Source organism: Natrix helvetica (assembly GCF_964273705.1).
Source record: "Natrix helvetica genome assembly, chromosome: 1".
Lineage (NCBI taxonomy): Eukaryota > Metazoa > Chordata > Lepidosauria > Squamata > Natricidae > Natrix > Natrix helvetica.
In genome coordinates, this window is record NC_138548.1 from 15,517,172 (window position 1) to 15,538,272 (window position 21,101).

Consider the following 21,101-nt stretch of genomic DNA (forward strand, 5'->3'; position numbering starts at 1 on the left):
CCAGGATCCTAACCAACTACAGGTATTCCTTATGACCACGTTTGAGCCCAAAATCTCTGTTGCTAAGCAACAGTTGTTAAATGAGCTTTGTCCTGTTTTACGACCTTTTTGCCATGGTTGTTAAGTGAATTGCTGCAGTTGTTTAGCATGCTGCAACAGTTGCAACCACAACTGAGCCCAAAATTTATGTTGCTAAGTGAAACATATGTTAAGTGAGTTTTCTTCATTTTATGATCTTTCCTGCCACAGTGGTTAAGTGAATCATTGCAGTGGTTGAGTTAGTAGCATGGTTGTTAAGTGAGTCGGGCTTCCCCATTGACTTTGCTTGTCATAAGGTCGCAAATGTGTGGACTTCAACTTCCAGAAATCGCAGCCAGTCATATGGAATTCTGGGAGTTGAAGGAGGGGTGAAATGCTACAGGTTCGGGCCGGTTCGCAGAACAAGTAGTAAAAAATACGTCACACAGCTTCAGATGATATTCCAGGGCTGGAAGGGACCTAGAGGTCATCTAGTCCAACCCTGCTCCAGCAGGAAATTGTTAAAGTGAGTTTCTGTCTTTTGATCCTCCAGTTAGGGAAGGAAACTGCAAAATCTCCCTTCCCTCCCCACTCCAGGGGAAGGATACTGCAAAATCTCCATTCACTCCCCACTCCAGGGGAAGGATACTACAAAATCTCCACTCCCTCCTTATTCCAGGGGAAGGATACTGCAAAATCTCCATTCCTCCCCACTCCAGGGGAAGGATACTGCAAAATCCCCATTCCCTCCTGATCAGCTGGTACTCGGGAGGCAGAGAATAGATGGGGTGGGGCCAGTCAGAGGTGGTATTTACTGGTTCTCTGAACTACTCAAAATTTTGGCTACTGGTTCTCCAGAACTGGTCAGAACCTGCTGAATACCACCTCTGCTCTGACTGAGGAAGAGGCTTGGGACATGTGCCACAACACAACACAAATGCACATTTTTTGCTTAATGAGGTAAAGATTCATTCTGCAATCCGGCCTCTGATGAACTCATGTGAATTCATTCCCTGCTTGCAGGTGGTGTCAAGTCCTGCTCACTCAACTGTTTGGCCGAAGGTTTTAATTTCTACACTGAGCGGGCTGCAGCGGTGATTGATGGAACAGCTTGCCGCCAGGACTCCCACGACATCTGCGTCAGCGGAGAGTGCAAGGTGACCGCATGTTACTCAAACCATTGGTCTTTCCTGCCCATACAGTACTCTCTGCTTATTGCTCCAGTGCAATACAGGTAGTCCTCAACCTACGACCATAATGGAGCTTGCCGATCACAGTCATAAGTCATGAGAGTCGTAAATCAGGTCACCCACACAAACAACCTGATTTTATAATCTTTTTTTTTTTTGCAAAGGTTGTTAACTCTGCAGTCATTAAGCATTCAGTTTTGGTCGCCAGGATGTAGAAAAGATGTGGAGACTCTAGAAAGAGTGCAGAGAAGAGCAACAAAGATGATTAGGGGACTGGAGACTAAAACATATGAAGAACGGTTGCAGGAACTGGGTATGTCTAGTTTAATAGAAAGAAGGACCAGGGGAGATATGATAGCAGTGTTTCAATATCTCAGGGGTTGTCACAAAGAAGAGGGAGTCAAACTATTCTCCAAGGCACCTGAGGGTAGGACAAGAAGCAATGGGTGGAAACTAATCAAGGAGAGAAGCAACTTAGAACTGAGGAGAAATTTCCTGACAGTTAGAAAAATTAATCAGTGGAACAGAAGTTGCCTCCAGAAGTTGTGAATGCCCCAACACTGGAAGTCTTTAAGAAGATGTTGGATAGCCATTTGTCTGAAGTGGTATAGGGTTTCCTGCCTAGGCAGGGGGTTGGACTAGAAGACCTCCAAGGTCCCTTCCAACTCTGCTATTGTATTGCATTGTAAGTGATTTCCTAAGTGGCCCATTCTGCTGAAAACTGGAAGTAACTTCTGGATTTTGGCAAAACTATCATAAAAGCAGTCATGTAAGTATGGGGGATGCTGCAAATGGCCATAAATGTTGCTGAAAGTCTAAACTGCAGTCACCTGATTGCAGGTGGTAGCCATCAGAACTTCAAATCCAGATTGTAAGTATGTGCCAAAGGTGCTTTTTTGAAACCATGACCTGGATGACTGAGACATTCAGGTTGTAAGTAAACCCCCCTCCCCCCAAGTACGTCTGTTGTAACTTCAAACAGTTGCTAAGCGACCAATTGTAAGTCAAAGACTTCTCGTATGCTACTTCTGGACTTAATTTGGAGGTGAATGTAAGAATACAATTAGGTGCATTAATACCTTCTCCATTGGAGAATTAACCAATGGAATTCACTGGCACAAGATGTATTCATGGTGTTTGTTCAGGTGGCTATAAAAGTTAAGGAGACAAACTGATGAGAGATAGATCTATCATTAACTATTGACCATCTTAAAAACACCAAGACATTCAGGTTGTAAGTACCCCACCCACCCATGTAGGTCTGTTGTAACTTCAAACAGTTGTTAAGCGACCAGTTGTAAGTCAAGGACTTTTCGTATGCTACTTCTGGACTTAATTTGGAGGTGAATGTAAGAATACAATTAGGTGCATTAATACCTTCTCCATTGGAGAATTAACCAATGGAATTCACTGGCACAAGATGTATTCATGGTGTTTGTTCAGGTGGCTATAAAAGATAAGGAGACAAACTGATGAGAGATAGATCAATCATTAACGATTGGCCACCTTAAAAACACCAAGATTCTTGATAGTATTTGTTGAAAAACAGCCACAGCAAAGGCAGTTTCCTTTGTCCTATGCCTGTGAACTTTTGAAAGTGCCCTGATGGACCTTGGATACAATTCACGAAAATTCTTTCTAAGAGGCAGTTTTTAGCATCGAACAAAAAAAGAAGGGTTATGTAGGCTTTGTGGCAACATCTGTATGGCCACTGTGGGGGGGGGGGGGGAAACAGGGTTTTTAAAAAAAAATCTGGAGCATTTTAGGTTTTTACGGGAACGAACTGGAAAGCTATTAAAGTGATAGCACCAGACCCACCAACATTTTCCATTTATTTCCCATAAGCACGTGGGCTGTGACCGCATCTTAGGCTCAGACACTAAGGAGGACAAATGCCGGGTTTGTGGAGGAGATGGGACCACCTGTGAGACCATCGAAGGGATCTTCAACCATTCGCTGCCTGATGGCGGTAAGGATGACTTTCTGACTCAATAGGTTTCAAAACGAGAGAGCCGTAGGAGCAGAGTTGGCATCATTTCACACAAAGGTGCTTCTATTATTTTGAGAAAAAAATTGTTATTGAAAAATGAACACCCACTGAGATTGAATTTGGGATGTTTTTGCTTGTGAACAATAACCAATGGCCAGTATCTAAAATGCCACACGCCCCTTGGTCACAAAACAGTGGTGTTTTGCAACTTTTAAGATACGTCTTCAAGGAGGATTGCAATGATAATGCAGAAATGGTCAAATGAGCAACATAAACACAGACACTGTGCATTTTAAAATATTGTGGTTCAGTTCATCTGAAAACCTGGAGAAAGACAAAGCTTGGCTGGCTAAACTGATGTCCAACTTACTTGTGTGTGTAATCATTACATAATGTAGATGTTGTTGGAAGAAATGTCCATCTGAGTTCAGTTCCAAATAGGGAGAAAGACAATGGAAACATGGAAGCTGTTTGGAAAGATGGTTTAATGGTGGACAGGACCACATGGGTTGCCATAAAGAAGAGGGAGTCAAGCTATTCTCCAAGGCACCTGAGGACAGAACAAGAAGCAATGGGTGGAAACTAATCAAGGAGAGAAGCAACTTAGAACTGAGGAGAAACTTCCTGACAGTTAGAACAATTAATCAGTGGAACAGCTTGCCTCCAGAAGTTGTGAATGCCCCAACACTGGAAGTCTTTAAGAAGATGTTGGATAGCTATTTGTCTGGAATGGTATAGGGTTTCCTGCCTAGGCAGGGGGTTGGACTAGAAGACCTCCAAGGTCCCTTCCAACTCTACTATTGTATTGTATTGTACATGGTTTGAGGTCCTGGGTAATTGAGCACATAGGTGAGAGAGGGAGGCGGGAAGGAGAGAGAGAGATTGATTGATTTATACCCTCTCTTGGGCGCCGCCTTGTAGCTTCCTGTTCCTGTGTAAGGGCAGGTATCCTGATTGGTTGTCAGACTCCCATGGGGCCATGCAGGGGTAACTTTGTAGGTTGTCTTGAGTACTAGGCTTGGTTGAATCTTGCTGAGTGATGAGGTAATGAAGCTAATCCTATCATGTCCTGAGGGTGAAGGTCTTAATCCCATCACCCTGGAGCTGAAGGGGGGGATGGAGTTGCAGGAAGCTGCTTTGTCTTTAAAACACGTTTCTCCTTTTCTGATCCAGGGAAATATAATATTCTGCCTCTTTAATATTTCCTACAATATTTCATTCTTCTAGGACATGGGTGGGTGCTAACTTTCTTAAAATGTACACGTTTAAATTACAGTTTAGATTCTGTTTTCATTTTAACAAATCTTAACCACATTTATAAGACTCTCATTTGGAAATGGGGAAGGCAAAGTTGTTTTGGTCATTCCTTTCTGTCCCCTTCTGAGTTTATACAGTATCCTAAACCAGTATTTTAAAAAAAACACTTCCTATATTCCCATAACTTGTGCCACCAAAATTAAAGCATATTACAGTTTAGTATTATGGCCAGATTAATACAATGTATTGTAAGGTCCCAGCAGTTTCCCTGAGCCACCGAGATGCCAAAGAGAGTGAGACTTGAGACAAGGCTTGCAAAAAAATATCAGCTTTTATTTATGGCCATAGCAAAAGCTGGGTAACAAAACTATGTCCAAAACATACAAACAAATACATGTAAGGAATAGCCACACCCTGCAAGAGAGGCTCAGAGTATTATATACATGTTAGGCAGATACAAACAAAGTTTATCCAATCAGAGACAAAGATTCGTTACCAACGTGACCTTAAAAGCGTTCTTTTGTATCAAGCTCCTGTCTCTGTCTACCTTATCTATGGAGTATTCCTATATAGCCTTGTGTAGGGGTGGCAGCCCCCCCTTTGCCAAGTTGTTTTTTCGGCAGAATGCTTTTAAGGATTTATGAGCCAGGAAAACTCCCTAGTTTGGTTCCTTTATCTATGGGGCCTCATATTCCCGTGTAACAATTTCTTCTATGTTTTCAAGAATGTGCCTAGCTTTGAAGCCAAGAATAGAAGCGAGACGCAGCAGTGACATAACATTTGCAGCCCAGTATTAAGGTTCCAATTTGCTAGGCTAGAAAACAACTAACTTCTGACAGCATACAATAATATAAGCAGAAGCCAATAACAAAGCTTAATTCTTTTTTTAAAAATAATTTTTATTTGTTTTTAAACAAGGACAAACAAACATAAAAATAAAATTTAAAAAACCCCATCTTCCATTACAAATTGTAGAAAGTGTGTCAGTTGGTTACAGTATTTCCATGCACCTCTTCCATAGTCACCACCTGCTTTTCATATCAAATCGCATATTTTAAATTCACCTATATTCATGTATGTCACAATTATTATATCTCAATCTTAATTTGACTATAATTGGTTTTACGTCTTTTTATATATAATATTCAAAATCTGGAATAGGATTACATGATAACATTCCATTAAATCATCCTAAAATCATCCAACAGTTGCTGCATATTCTGAGAGTCACAATCCCACCGCACTTATCTGCAAGATTATGTAAAATTACCCTGCGTAAAATTTGCATATTTGATGCAACTCCAGTAAGTCAATACTTGGTTATAAATTCCCCACTCCGTTTTTAACATTGTTTTTCAGGCTATGAGGAGGTGATACTGATTCCCAAAGGATCTGTCCGCATTGATATCCGGGAACTTAATCATTCTCTGAGTTATCTTGGTGAGAAGTTTGTATTATCCGGGAAATGTTTTAGGTCTTATGTTCATGAAATGACTTTCTGTAGATGTTCCCAGGGGTGGGATTCAGCCGATTTGGACCGGTTCAGGTGAACTGGATGCTAATTTTACATCTGGTTCGCCGAACCGGTAGTTGTAAGGCCTGGCTGGCCTCGCCCAATCCGCCCTTCCCAGGAGTCTCCACACGGCCTGTTTTGGATGCCAGGTAAGTGCAGAGCCTGCATGGAGGCTCTGGGAGAGCAAAAAACGGGCCTCCTGGAAGTTCCAGAAGTCTGGAAACAAGCCCATTTCCGCCCTCCAGAAGGCCTTCGGAGCTCGGGGGAGGCCGTTTTTGCCCTCCCAGAGGCTCGAGTGAAGCCTCGGGAGCCTGGGGAGGGTGAAGACACACACACACACACTGCCGTGGTGCAGGAGGCTGAGTAGGGCATGGCCACCATGGCCACACCCACCCAGCAACCGGGCAGAGAACCGGTTTCTAAAATTTTTGAATCCCACTCCTGGATGTCCCCCAGCAATTCTTTTCTGTCTTTACCAGCTTTCCTGTACTTCAGAACGTGCTAAAGAGAAACTCTTGCTTCTCTGGAGGTTATTTTGCCCATTAGCTTAATTTGTCAGCCTTTCGCAGTAAATAAGAACTATTCAAAAAAAAATATATAGAAGGACACACAACCTGAAAGGTCAAAATAAACACTCTTTTTTTTCCTTCTTCAAAAAGTTGCCATTGTTTGCAATAGTGGGAAGTATCTGTAGCTCAGGTGTAGGATGAGGATGGAGGTTTTCTCCCACTTTATAGGATGGTTTCCGAACATTCCATGAGGTCACGTGAGGTCAGGGTCACATCAGGTCAGGGACTTGTGATGGGTCGGGTGTGGGTGTGGGTCAGGTGTGGGTCACAAGTAAGGTGAGGTGTGAAGGACCCACACCTGACCCATCACAAGGCCCTCATTTGACACATCCCACACCTGACCTACTGACCTTACAAGCAGAAAAACTCTGACACTGAAATTTCCTAAATTCCGCTGAAGATGTTACCTAGCCTGGTCATGAAAAGTTCGGAAACCAACGCACAAGCTCAAAGAATGAACTTCCACCCTCAGTTGACTTTGTATTGTAAGCTTTAATATCTAACCCTAGCCCTAATCCTGGTCAGTCTTCAGAAAGTAAACCTGGTTGTGGCTTACTGATGCATGCCCGTAAAGAACATACGAATTTTCTTAGGTTGGCCCTGTGGGGATGGGCAGAGCAGAAGAGACTATGAAGTAAGGCAGCTACCAACCTCAGTGCATGCCACCTAGGTCAACCACAAGATCCGGGATGGCGAACCTATGGCACGCATGCCAGAGGTGGCACGCAGAGCCCTCTCTGTGGGCATGCGTGCCATCGCCAGCTGCTATTCTAGTTTCTGGTGTACACATGCGTGCCTGCCAGCTGGTATTTGCGGGTGCTGGAGCTCCAGAAAATAGGCCATTTTGGGGGCCATTTTCAGGCTGTTTTTTGGGCCGTTTTAGCCCAAAAAAGGACAAAAATCTCCCTGAAAAGGCCCCAACACAACCCAAAAATGACCCAAAGTGGCCAAAACAGGCAGCAGCCAACTAGTGTTCGGGTTTCCGGCACTCGGGCGCGCATACATGCACATTCCGACTTGGGCACTTGGTACTGAAAAGGTTCACCATCACTGCACTAGGTGGTAGCAAAGAAATTCAGAAAACTGTAGCTCTTTGCTGCCATTAGTGGTTATTGATATTCTTGCAGCCTAAATCTCATAGTCCAGTGATGGCGAACCTTTTGGGGCTCACGTGCCAAAAGCAGCGGGAGCGCAAGGGGGGTCATGTGCAGGCATGCCACACCCATAATGCTATGCGCACGACCCCAGCACTCATGCACGCACGACCAGCCCCCCCAGCCCCCATTTTTTGTGTGCTTTTTTCGCCCTCCCCAGGCTCCAGAGGCTTTATAGGAGCCTGGGGAGGGTGAAAACAGCCTCCCCCACCTCCCCCCGGAAGCCCTCTGGAGGCTTCAGGAGCTTCCCTGAAGCCTCCGGAGTGCAAAAAATGGCCTTAAAAGAAGACCAAAGTCAGCTGGCCAAGGCGCACATGCGCGCTGGCCAGCTGACAGGGCAACATCTCGCGTGCCTGGACAAATGAAGGATTTGAAGGGTTCCCTACAGGCAAACTGGAAATTTGGCCACGGACCTCCGATTTGCTTGTAGGATCGTTTTTTGCTCTCCGGAGCCTTCAGAGAAGCTCCTGAAGCCTCCGGAGGGCGATAAAGGGCCTCAAAAGAAGGTCGAAGTCACCTGGCCAAGGCGCACATTCGTGCTGGCCAGCTGACAGGGCAACGTCTCGCATGCCCAGACAAATGACTCCACGTGCCACCTGTGGCACGCTTGCCATAGGTTCGCCATCATGGTCATAGCCCTAGCACAGAATACAGTACAACCTGCCAGTTCCTGAACCCCCGCTGCTGCTGTTCCTTCCTGCAGCTTGCTTGTCTGCACAAGCCTTAGGCATCAGGAGAAGTCTGCTTCCCCAAATGTGGGCTCTAAGCCCTTGATCAGATTACTAATATTGCAAGGTTGGCGAGGGGCAGGTGGGGCGAGTGTGTGTTCCACCTGGTTTGGGTTGCCTGAGGCTTGGCTTTGTCATCCCCAATTCGGGGATGCCGAAGCCGATCCAGAACAGCAGACAAAAGGTGCAGGTTTTGCTTCCTCTTATTGAAGGGTTCCAAGAAAAGGGGTCCTTGCTAGAAAAATGCCAAGGAACCTTGAACAGTAGAATTAAGAAAGGTTTATACATCTTCACTAAAGCAGATGCTGGGATAAGGTGGGATATATAAAACAAATCTTCTAATACAGGGGTGTCCAAACTTGGGAACTTTAAGACTTGTGGACTGCAACTCCCAGAATTCCCCAGCCAGCCATGCTGGCTGGGGAATTCTGGGAGTTGTAGTCCACAAGTCTTAAAGTTCCCAAGTTTGGACACCCCTGTTCTAATACATTAATAATAAATTTTAGTTCTAACAATTGTCCTATTGGTCTCTAGCGGTGCCCATTCCTAAGCCTTGGCTAATGAATGCTCCAGGAGTTATCTAATACACATTCTATTTGCCCCAGGCCATCCTTTTTCCTAACTTCTAGCTGAGCAATGCAGGATATTTAACTTTTTGATACTATTATCAGTCCTCTAACCACCTAGAACCGTGATGGCGAGTCTATGGCACGTGTGCCACAGGTGGCACGCAAAGCCCTCTCTGTGGGCACATCAGCTGTCGCCCCAGCCCAGTTCCATCGCACATACACGCACGCCTCCCGCAAGCCAGCTGGTGTTTGGGTCTCTGCTGCACATGCACGAGGGCGGGGGGTGTACATGAGGAGGTGCTCACATTGCATTTTGGGCCCCGTTTTGCTTCCAGGTTGGTGCAGGAGGCCTTCCAGGCCCAAAACGGGGTCACGGATCACACACGCATTGCATTATGGGTGTAGGTGCGCTATCGCGTGCGCGCACACACACTTTCGGCACATGGCAACAAAAAGGTTAGCCATCAATGACCCAGAATCGATGCAAATGTGACAGGTGCTTATTCTCTGTGAATAAGCATCCTTTGTTCTTGCCCGACAGACTCCACAATTACGGGCTTCCCGGTTTTATTTCAAGCGCATGCCACGGCCTTGCTTCGTTTTAGCGGACAGCCCATCAGCTCGAAACATTTTCCTTTGGCTTCTTCTTCCAGCTCTGAGAGGAGAAAATGATGAATATTTTGTCAACGGGAAACTATCGATCGACCCTCCCCGGCGCTTTGACATTGCGGGAACCACATTCCACTACGGGCGCTCTCAGGATGAACCGGAGTCTCTCGAGGCCCTGGGCCCAACTAACATCACCCTGATCGTTATGGTTAGTTCTAATCGGGGGGACGGGGGATAGCTGCTACGGGTTCAGAGGTGGGTTCCTACCGGTTCGGGCCGGTTCAGCTGAGTAGGTAGTAACTCGGCTGCCCACGCACCTGAAACGGTTCCATCCGCGGTGCCATAGGCGCCGCCATCTTGTTTTTTACAATTGCACATGCGCACATTAGCATGCGCGTGCCCAAAATGTGTGCAAGCCCGAAGCACGTGACTGAGCTAACCGGCAATAAAAGAAGCCGGAACCCACCCCTTATACGGGTTTGCCTGGGTTCAGGAGAACCCGTAGCTAACGTTATGGCTGGTTCGGAGAACTCCGCCAAATCCCACCTCTATCTGGGCAGCAAACTAGTAGCCAGTACAGCTCACAGACCAGAAATGTAAGGTGTGTACATCTAGATGCACCCACATAACTGCCGTATTTAATAACATCAATTCATAGTTGCTCTCATGCATTTGGCTCTGTGCATGTTTTCACACCCAGAAGGCACTCTTTATTTGAATGGGATCACTAGAGCAATGTAATAGCATAGTTGTCGAGGCCTCAAATAGCGAATAGAAGAAACCATTGAAAATAAAACCTCATTTCCTACTGCAATAAATGGTCACATATGTTCCTTTTCTTTCAACAGTTCTGTGACACTGTTGCCTGTCTATTGTTAATAGGTTCTTGTGCGAGAAGAACTGCAGAGGATCCGCTACAAGTTCAATGCACCCATTGTTCGCAATTCCATGGCCCAATATTTATGGCAGTACGTCTCATGGACAAAGTGTTCGGCCATTTGTGCTGGAGGTAAGAGCTTAAGGATCCTGTTAAAAGTAAGGCAGAAAGCGAACAATAAGTTAAATATTGACAGTTGATTGTTACTGATAGCAATAGCCCTTAGACTTATATACCGCTTTACAGCCCTCTCTAAGCAGTTTACAGAATCAGCATATTGCCCCCAATTCTCATTTTGCTCACCTCGGAAGGACGGAAGGCTGAGTCAACCTTGAGCCTGGAGAGATTCGAACTGCCAAATTGCAGTCAGCCAGCAGTCAGCAGAAGTGGCCTGCAGTAGTGCACCCTAACCACTGCGCTACCGCGGCTCATAGCTAAACATTGCAAAAGAGATTTTCTTAAAACATTTCTATCACTTTCTACTTCTCATATTTTCCCCTTAAGGATAGGTTTTCTTTAAAAAAACAAAATAGTAGTTCCTGCTTTTTGTATCATGATGGAGTCTAAATGAAGGCAACTACTATCATTTGTGTATTTTTTTGCTTGACATCAGACAAGCAAGCAACCTACCACAATGAAAGAAATAAGACTATACATTAAGCATCACACAAGGTTCATCACTATTCAGCTTCTTGATTACATGTACAGCTTGTACAATTTGTATAATAACACCTGGATTTCCCGCGTCCTGTGCATAAATCTAGTGTCAAGTGACATCTTCACAAAGTACTGTAATGCCCTCAAGTTTGTGATGTCTGCAATTAGTCTCAGAATGGATTTCAAGGCATACCGTATTTTTCGGAGTATAAGACGCACAGGAGTATAAGATGCACCAAGATTTTAAAGAGGTAATTTAAAAAAAAAAGTTTTTGCACTGCAGACCTCCCTTTCTGCATGCCTCATTTTTTTGTGAAAAATGCAGAGAGTTTGAGAGGCCTGCAAAGTGCTCCTGGAGGCTGGGAGGGGGGGGTCAAAAACGAGTAAAAAACGCCCCATTCTTCACTCGTTTTTGCACTCCTCAGCCCCCAGGAGGACTTTGCAGGTCTCCCACACCAAAAATGCTGTATTCAGTGTATAAGATGCACCCAGATTTTCACCCTCGTTTTTTGGGGGGAAAGGTGCATCTTATACTCTGAAAAATAAGATAATTTACCATTCATATGATCCTCTGAAGCTCTTTCTGGCATATCTACAATGGGCTTTGGTTTAATGCCTTTTTTGTTTGTGTTTCTTCCAGATACTCTATATTTAATGTTAAAACAAGATTTGCTTTTGTTCAATTGGTATGTGGGGACGTAGCCTTTCCCAATGCCAGAGCCGTGGTGGTGCAGTGGTTAGAATGCTGTATTGCAGGCTTACTCTACCCACTGCCAGGAATTCGATCCTGACTGGCTCAAGGTTGACTCAGCCTTCCATCATTCCAAAATCAGTAAAATGAGAACCCAGATTCTTGGTGGCAATATGCTGATTATGTAAACCGCTTAGAGACCACTATGAAGTGGTATATACCATTTTTTCAGAGTATAAGACGCACCGGAGTATAAGATGCACCAAGGTTTTGAACAGGCAATTTTTTTAAAAAAAGTTTTTGCACTCTGCAAATCCCCCCAAAATGGCCCGTTTTTTGTCAAAAAAAGGGCATGGATAGCCTTTAGGAGACTTACAGAGTGCTCCTGGGGGCTGAGGGAGCAAGATTAAGCAAAAAATGGCCCATGTTTTGCTCATTTCTGCACTCCCCAGCTCCCAGCAGCTCTCTGAAAGCCTCCTAAAAGCTATGCATGGCCATTTTGGTGAAGGCGGCAGGGTTTCAGGAGGCAAAAAAATTCTGTATTCAGTGTGTAAGACACACACAGATTTTCAGCCTCTTTTTTGAGGGAAAAGGGTGCATCTTATACTCTGAAAAATATGGTAAAGTCTCCATGCTAGTTCTAATCATGATATATTCTTTCTCTGTGACACCCCCCCTCAAATATGCATTTACACCATGTATTGCCACAAGTTATTGCACAAAACACTTCAGAAGCAAAATGCCAAAGGGCATGCAGTCTATATTAACCATACGGTGTATTAAAAATACATGGGCATATTTTTCATTAGTATATGCCAAAACTCTGGTGCATCTAGCTTGGAAAATATCTTCATGTCTATCTGTTTCATTTTTCTTCAGATGTCATAATGCTGTCTTTGAATTTATTTAATTCTTTCAGTCCAAGCAGCCTTTCATCTTTCTGGTGACCTATAACCATGGAGTGAACACATTCAGTTCCATCTTCATGCACTAAATAATTCCTATCTCCATTTTAGCCAGTTCTGCTTTCAGTTTTGTTCTCAATGCTTTGGGCATGCTTTTTATAGCATGTATTACAAGTTCTGTGTCTATATTAAGAATTTTCTGATAAGTAATTGGAAGACAGCCAATACTTAAAATCACAGAATGAGATATGTAAGGAACTATAAGGGATCATCTAATCCAGGGGTGTCCAAACTTGGGAACTTTAAGACTTGTGGACTTCAACTCCCAGACTTCCCCAGCCAGCTGGCTGGGGAATTCTGGCAGTTGAATTCCACAAGTCTTAAAGTTCCCATGTTTGGACACCCCTGATCTAATCCAAATGTTGAGAAGGACAGGAAGACCAATTAAACCATGCTCAACCATGCTCAGTCTCTTTTTGTCAGCACTTTAAAGTAATAATTCTACTTTATTGTTACAGGTATCATAACAGAATCATGATAGCCTCACAAAACTCTTTTTCCCCTTCTTGTAAAATAAATCAAGGTGGGGCAGTCTTGAATTTCTTCTAGAAATCTAGAAACTTGAATTAATATTAGTTTCTCAAAATCTTTAGAACTACCCAACTGAATGTACTTGTGTCCCCTTTATAGTACAACTAGCTGATAACCTAGTGTTGTCCGGGTATTTATATATAGGGGGGAAATGTCCGGACCAAATAGAATTTCTAATGTTGGATTTTCCCCCCTTATCAGAGGGAGCCCCCTTGTGGAGTATTGTGAAGCTGTTACCATGGCAACTCCACTGTACTGCACAGTAAAAGCCATTTTACGGTAGTACAGTAGAAGCCATTTGAAGGCACAACTGGCTGTGTTGTAACAGTACATACACCCCAGGGGGCATTAGGGGTGTCTTATCTCCCCCCCCCCCCCGTATTTGTTTAAAGAGAGTAAGTCATCTATGTACTACGTTTGGTTGAAATTACTTGAGGTGTTCCAGAGTTATGCTGGAATATATACACACACACAGAGCTGTTTTTATAGATAAAAAGACAGACAGACAGACAGACAGATAGATAGATAGATACAGAAGGAAGGAAGGAAGGAAGGAAGGAAGGAAGGAAGGAAGGAAGGAAGGAAGGAAGGTAGATGATAGATAGATAGATAGATAGATAGATAGATGATAGATAGATAGATAGATGATAGATAGATGATAGATAGATAGATAGATAGATAGATAGATAGATAGATAGACAGACGACAGACAGATACAGAAGGAAGGAAGGAAGGAAGGAAGGAAGGAAGGAAGGAAGGAAGGAAGGAAGGAGGAAGGAAGGAAGGAAGGAAGATGATAGATAGATAGATAGATAGATAGATAGATAGATAGATAGATAGATGATAGATAGATAGATAGATAGACAGACAGACAGACAGACAGACAGACAGACAGACAGACAGATAGATGATACATACATACATAGATACATACAGAAGGAAGATAGGTAGGTAGATAGATGATAGATAGATAGATAGATAGATAGATAGATAGATAGATAGATAGATAGATAGATAGATAGATGCATACATACATACATACATACATACATACATACATACATACATACATACAGTACATACATACATACATAAGGAAGATAGGTAGGTAGACAGGCAGGTAGGCAGACAGACAGACAGACAGAGACACTATCTGCAGACCTTTAAAAATAATGTTCTGGGTTTGGGCAAAGTGCTTTCTGGGCTTCAACTGCATATTATTTGATCAGGAGATGTTCTGGATATTGTCAGAAAGGGAGGAAAAACCCTACCCTTTCCTAATGTTGGAGATTTTGCATCCTCACTCAGCCTTCCCCATCATCCCACAGGCAGTCAAGTTCAACCCATTGTGTGCAGGAATCAAGCTGACAGCTCCACGGTGCTTAATCATTTCTGCAACCCCGAAACCAAGCTACCGGAGAGGCAGCGCCCATGCAACACTGAGCCATGCCCGCCAGCGTGAGTTTCATTCTTTCCAGCATTTGGAGGGCTGCATTTAAAGGGGGATGGGCAAGAGCTCTTATCAAAAGGGATGATCTGACCCCGCTCCCCAAGCATGACAAACCCTCGGAAGTGAACTCAAAAGATTCCTTTATTAGGCGTTCCGGCAGCCCCGGCAAAAGGTTTCTCTCTCAACGCAGGTTAACAAGTCCAGCTGGAAGATGAATAGTTTTTCTCCCATCTTTTTTTTCCCTGTTGCAATTTATTTCTTTATTTCTTTGCTGGGAAGCCACCCAGCGTCCTTCAAAATTAGGCAACCTACGAGCATATTCAATTAATACAAATTTGTTGTCTCCCACATCTATTTATCTTCGCCCCCTGCCTTTAATCCCTAGAGTGGGGCCTCGCTAGCAGCCGTGGCTCTTCTGTCCCAAGGATCAGCCCACGGATTTCCACTGCTCTCCTCTCTTCTGCCTCTGCGCAGCCGCATGTCAGGCACTGTGCCCAGCTGTTCCTCCTCTTCCTCATCAGCCACCTCCAGACCTGGGGGCTGTTGAGTCTCCATCTGACGGACAGCCCAGGCTCCCCCCCTCCCTCCCTCTCCCCCCCTCAGAGCTCTCAGATGTCCTTAATGCTGACTCTGACTCCCACGCTGCCTCCTCTGATTCGGCTGCTGGAGCGGCCAGAGGCTGACGGGCCACAACCAGGGGTGGATTCCGGTCGCCATTCCTATCACACATGTGCATTTTCATTTAAAACAATCTGCAGGAAATTATGGGCGTTTCCACACGGAAGTTGCAGCTTCCCCATGGTCCTATAATCAAATTTCAGGCACTTGGAAACTGGCATGTATTTATGACAGTTGCAGTGGCTTGGGGTCATGTGATTACCTTTTGGAACCTTCTGGCTGTTCTGACCTAGGGTTCAGACCCAAAAGCACGAAGCCTCGTCCCAATAAACCCCTTTTTATTTAATTTACAGTGAATTCCTCTCCAGCAATGTCTTTCCTATCCCACAGTCTTTCAAGCTAGTTCACAATTACCGACCTTTAACGGGCTTGGAGAGTGGCCAGGCCAATATCTTTCAGATGCCACAATACTTGGACGAATGCAGGAATGAACTAATTGTCTCCTGCAAACACCCCTCCCCTTTTGCTACTATTTTATTCCCTAAGGGAGGGGCCATTCACCGTCCACCTGTGGCCTTACTCCCTGTTCTTTAGCTGTTCCCTTCTCCTGGCAGCTCTGCGCATGCGCACACTGGGAACAGGCTCCAGCTGTTCTTCTGCCTCACTGATGTCTGACTCCGAAGGCAGCTGATAACTGTCAGATGGCCCAGGCCCCATCTCTGCCTCCGACGCAGAGCCCTCATCAGAGTCTTCCCCAGACTCCAGGACTGGCCCAGGTTCCTCCCCAACCCTCCTCACTGTCCGAATCTGCTGCCAGCTCCGCTGGTCACTGACGGGCCACAACCCTGACGAGCACAGTCAATGGGGAAGCCAGATTCACTTAACAGCCGTGTTAATAACTTAACGACTATTGTGATATGCCCGTATTTTGCTTTCTGTTTCTCATCTCAACTAGTTGGGTGATCGGGAACTGGTCCGAATGCAGCCGCAGCTGCAATCAGGGTGTGCGGACCCGAAGTGTTCTCTGCCAGCGCAAAATCTCCACCACAGATGAGAAAACTCTGGATGATTCCTCTTGCAACTTGCCACGGCCTCATGTGCTGGAGCCCTGTAATAATCACACCTGTCCTCCAGAATGGGTAACCCTTGACTGGTCTGAGGTAATGAGCTTCTCTTCAGACCCTCTTCTTCCAATTTTATTCTGTCATTCATTCATTCATTCATTCATTCATTCATTCATTCGTCAGTCAATTTGTCAACCAATTAATTTATTCAGTTGCAGGAACTGGGTATGTCTAGCTTAAGAGAAAGAAGGACCAGGGGAGACATGGTAGCAGTCTTCCAATATCTCAGGGGTTGCTACAAAGAAGAGGGAGTCAAACTATTATCCAAGGCACCTGAGGGTAGAAAAAGAAACAATGGGTGGAAACTAATCAAGGAGAGAAGCAACTTAGAACTGAGGAGAAATTTCCTGACAGTTAGAACAATTAATCAGTGGAACAGCTTTCCTCCAGAAGTTGCTAAAGCCCCATCACTGGAAGTCTTTAAGAAAATGTTGGATACCCATCTGTCTGAAACGGTATAGGGTTTCCTGCCTAGGCAGGGGGTTGGACTAGAAGACCTCTAAGGTCCCTTCCAACTCTGCTATTGTATTGTATTGTATTGTAATATTCTCTACCGTGCAGCTTACAGAAGTCAAAAGTACAACATAAAAGAGAGAACCCAAATGCTCTTAAATACTAAGTGAAGTAACAAAAGCCTGGAATAACCGATGCATTTTCACAAATATCCAGCAGGCAGCAAATGTAGGGAGTTAAATACAGGCAGTCCTCAACTTACAACCATTTCTTTATGACTGGTCAAAGATACAAAGGCACTGAAAAAAAAGTAACTGATGACCATTTTTCACACTTATGAGGGCTGCAGCATCCAAAATTTGGGTGCTTGGCATTGTATCTAGGACAGGGGTGTCCAAACTTGGGAACTTTAAGACTTGTGGACTTCAACTCCCAGAACTCCCCAGCCAGCATGGCTGGCTGGGGAATTCTGGGAGTTGAAGTCCACAAGTCTTAAAGTTCTCAAGTTTGGACACCCCTGATCTAGGAGAATTGCAGGGTCTCAAGATCCTCTGATCCCCGTTTGTAACTTTCCCAGCCGGCTTCCGTCAAGCAAAGTCAGTGGGGGAAACCGAGTTTGCTTAACAACGAAATGATTCACTTCACAACTGCAGTGATTCCCTTAATAACTGTGGTCAAAAAAAGGTTGTAAAACAGGGTGCAGCTCACTTAACAACTGTCTTGCTTAGCCACAGAAATTTTGGTATCAACTGTCATAAGTCAAGGACTACCTGACTTTTCCTAAGGGAACGTTACGCCAGCGCCCCCCGCCCCCCGCCACCCACAATCTATTGGGCACCAGGGGCCGGTTCTGTATAGAGAGGTTTTTCTGGGGACCGGAGGGGACGTGGTTAGTGGTGGGCTGCAAATTTCTTAACCGCTAGCTCTCTGCCCTAATGAATGGCTGGGTGGGCGTGGCCAAAGTGATGTCACTACGTCGAGGGGCGCCTTGCCCGCCCTCTCATCCAGATTTAAGGAAAAATCACATGTCCTCAGAAAGGCAGTAAAAAAAATCAGACAGAATGCCAAGCTTGCATCCTGCTTCTCAGCCATTTTTTCTGTGGCTATGCTAACCCTTTGGACTCTTTACGTGCGGCAGGAGAGAAAGCTGAACACCTTTCATGTGCTCTGTCTCCGACGTATCCTTGGCATCACCTGGCATGACAAAGTTCCAACTAGCGCAGTCTTGGAACGTGCTGGAATTTCTAGCATGTTATACACTATTGAAACAGCAACGTCTACGCTGGCTTGGGCATGCCGTGAGAATGGCTGATGGTCAGATTCCGAAAGATATCCTGTATGGAGAACTAGTGCAGGGAAAGCGCCCCAGAGGGAGACCACAGCTGCAATATAAGGATATCTGCAAGAGGGATCTAAAGGCCTCGGGAATGGACATTAGCAACGGGGAAAACTTGACCTCTGATCGTTCAGCTTGGAGGCTAAAGACGCAGCATGGCCTCCTCCAATTCGAAGAGACACTTGTTCGGTAGGCTGAGGCAAAGAGGCAGTCTCGAAACCAGGGAAATCTGGGGTCTGGGCAGGGGACAGAATGTATTTGCCCTCAGTGTGGAAGAGATTGTCACTCTCGAATTGGCCTTTTTAGCCACACCAGATGCTGCTTTAGGAACTCTTTCCAGAGCACGATACCATAGTCTTTTGAGACTGAAGGATGCTAATAATGCCAACACATCTGTAAATAGCTGTTCAAGCCCCAGGAATAAAAGTCTCACAAAAAAGTCTGGGCAGTTTCTGAAAATGCTTAAAGCAGCAGGGGTGGCAATTAAGGTAAGCTAGAAATACAGGCACACTATAATCTTTCCTTCCTGTGTTCCTTGCAGGATTAGCTCTGTAAAGTGGGAAAAGATTTCTTCCAACAACCGGTTCTCCAAACTGCTCAGAAAATGAATGTACAGTTTGGGAGAACTGATGCGAACCAGCAGGGCATGGTTTCATGGGGCTTTGCTTGTTTGCACTGACTGGTTTCTAGCAAGCTCTGGACCAGTACCAGTCAATGAACTAGGGCCGGGAACCCCTACAGTCTGGGAGCAGTGCTGAATCCCCTCTTGTGTGTGTCAGAAAGATGGTTCTTTGAGAGCAGAGGCATCTTCAGAAAAGCCCCCCCGCCCCCAAATATCTTAACAGTGAACAGGTTCATGACGAGATAATTCTATCTCTCAGTGAGAAGGTTGGGGAGGAACATGGGACAGTCCTGGAGTCTGGGGAAGGCTCTGACGAGTGCTCTGTGTCGGAGGCAGAGTTGGGGCCAGGGCCGTCTGACAGTTATCAGCTGCCTTCGGAGTCAGACATCAGTGAGGCAAATGAACAGCTGGAGCCTGTTCCCAGTGTACAAATGCACAGAGTTGCCAGACGAAGGGAATAGCTAAAGAACAAGGGTTGGGAGTAAGGTCACATGTGGATGGTGAATGGTCCCTCCCATAGGGAATAAAATAGTAGCAAAAGGGTAGGGGTTCTTGCAGGAGACAATTAGTTCATTTCTGCATTCTTGCCAAGTATTGCGGCATCTGAAAGATATCGGCCTGGCTACTCTCCAAGCCTGATAAAGGTCGGTAATTGTGAATTATCTTGAAAGACTGTGAGAAACGAAAGACTTTGCTGGAGAGGAATTCACTGTCAATTAAATAAAGGGGGTTTATCGGGACGAGGATTCGGCTTTGTGCTGCTGGGGAAGCCTAGTTCAGAACACCACCATGGTTACCATCTATAACTCCAGTAATAGCTATGGTGCTTGGGATTGAAACAGATGATGTACATAAGACTATGATTCTCAACCTGTGGTCCACGGACCCCTGGGAGGGGTGTGACATCATCACAGTGGCTCTGTGAAGGCTTGAACAAATGTTATGATTTAAATCTTGAGTCAAGTCTTGAGGGTCCGTGGCAGTGGTGGGTTGCAGGCAGTACACCCCAGTATGGGCGTACCGGAGCCTGCCCAGAGCACTGAGTACCGTTCCGGTACGGTGCTCCAGAGGGTCCACCTGCCTGCCCTCGCTCCTTACCTATCCTTTAAGCCTTTGGCGCTTCCGTGCATGCATATGGTGCATATGGCACCTGCCGGTTGGAACGGGATCCAGAACCCACCACTGGTTCATGACTATGGTCCAGACCCAATATCCAAGATGAAGACCGTAGTGTCCACGGAGGTCCATGGTGAAGAAAAGGTTGAGATCCACTGATGTAAGATATTGGACCAAGACTGTGTTGACTCATGCTCAAGTCCATCCTCAGCCTTAAAGTTCTTCAGATGACTTTGAGGCAACCATTCTCTCTCCCAGCCCAAATTCTCCCATGAGAGTTATGGCGAAGAAACATTTGGAGAGGGAGAACATTGTACGTTACTTTGATGCCTTGGAAGAAAGACAAGTTATAAATCTAATGAATAAACAATAAATAACTTCTGGAAAGCCTTTGAGAAAGCACTCCTCAAGTGCCAAGTGTACTAGATGTTAGGTTCATGATGAGAACTGTTTGTGTTATAAAATAATTTTGCTGGCTCCAACGGGAAACAAAAAAAAACCCACGTTGGATTCCACTTTCTGCAAAACTCGCTGCAAAGTCACAACATCCACACCCAAGATGATTTAATCGATTTATTTATAACCATGGGAATTGCAATAAATCACAACTAATAAATGAATTCCAACTTTTTCCTTCCTTGTAGTGTACTCCAAGTTGTGGACCTGGCTTCCGTCATCGCGTTGTCCTTTGCAAAAGTGGCGACCATCGTGCCACACTGTCTACCTCCCAGTGTCCCGAGAGCTCCCGGCCCCCAAACACCATAAGGTGCAGTCTTCGGCGATGCCCACCCCCGCGGTGGGTCACTGGCGAATGGGGAGAGGTACACAAAAGTTTATTTTTCTCCTACGGTTTTAAAGCATTAGTCAATAATTGTTCGAGAGGCAACATACTGCATGGTGGAGGCATTGAATCCAAGGTCAGAGAGCCAGTAAGAAGAAGCTATCAAAACCTGATCAGCCATATTACCGTATTTTTCAAACTATAAGACACACTTCCCCCCCCCCACCCTAAAAGAGGCTGCAAATTTGAGTGCGTCTTATACTCTGAATGTAGCCCCGCCCAC

At 45.2% G+C, this 21,101-nt stretch overlaps 1 protein-coding gene across 2 annotated transcripts in view; it reads left to right on the forward strand.

Annotated features, from left to right (window-relative positions):
- Nucleotides 1–21,101, forward strand: part of ADAMTS10 (ADAM metallopeptidase with thrombospondin type 1 motif 10) — a 78,879-nt gene that overhangs the window by 51,889 nt on the left and 5,889 nt on the right. For both annotated transcript variants that reach the window (XM_081958314.1, XM_081958315.1), the window contains exons 16-23: nucleotides 1,042–1,175; nucleotides 3,054–3,177; nucleotides 5,815–5,895; nucleotides 9,642–9,805; nucleotides 10,480–10,606; nucleotides 14,647–14,776; nucleotides 16,342–16,546; nucleotides 20,682–20,858. In XM_081958314.1, the coding sequence (XP_081814440.1) occupies nucleotides 1,042–1,175; nucleotides 3,054–3,177; nucleotides 5,815–5,895; nucleotides 9,642–9,805; nucleotides 10,480–10,606; nucleotides 14,647–14,776; nucleotides 16,342–16,546; nucleotides 20,682–20,858 (1,142 nt within the window). The remainder of the gene's footprint in view (nucleotides 1–1,041; nucleotides 1,176–3,053; nucleotides 3,178–5,814; nucleotides 5,896–9,641; nucleotides 9,806–10,479; nucleotides 10,607–14,646; nucleotides 14,777–16,341; nucleotides 16,547–20,681; nucleotides 20,859–21,101) is intronic.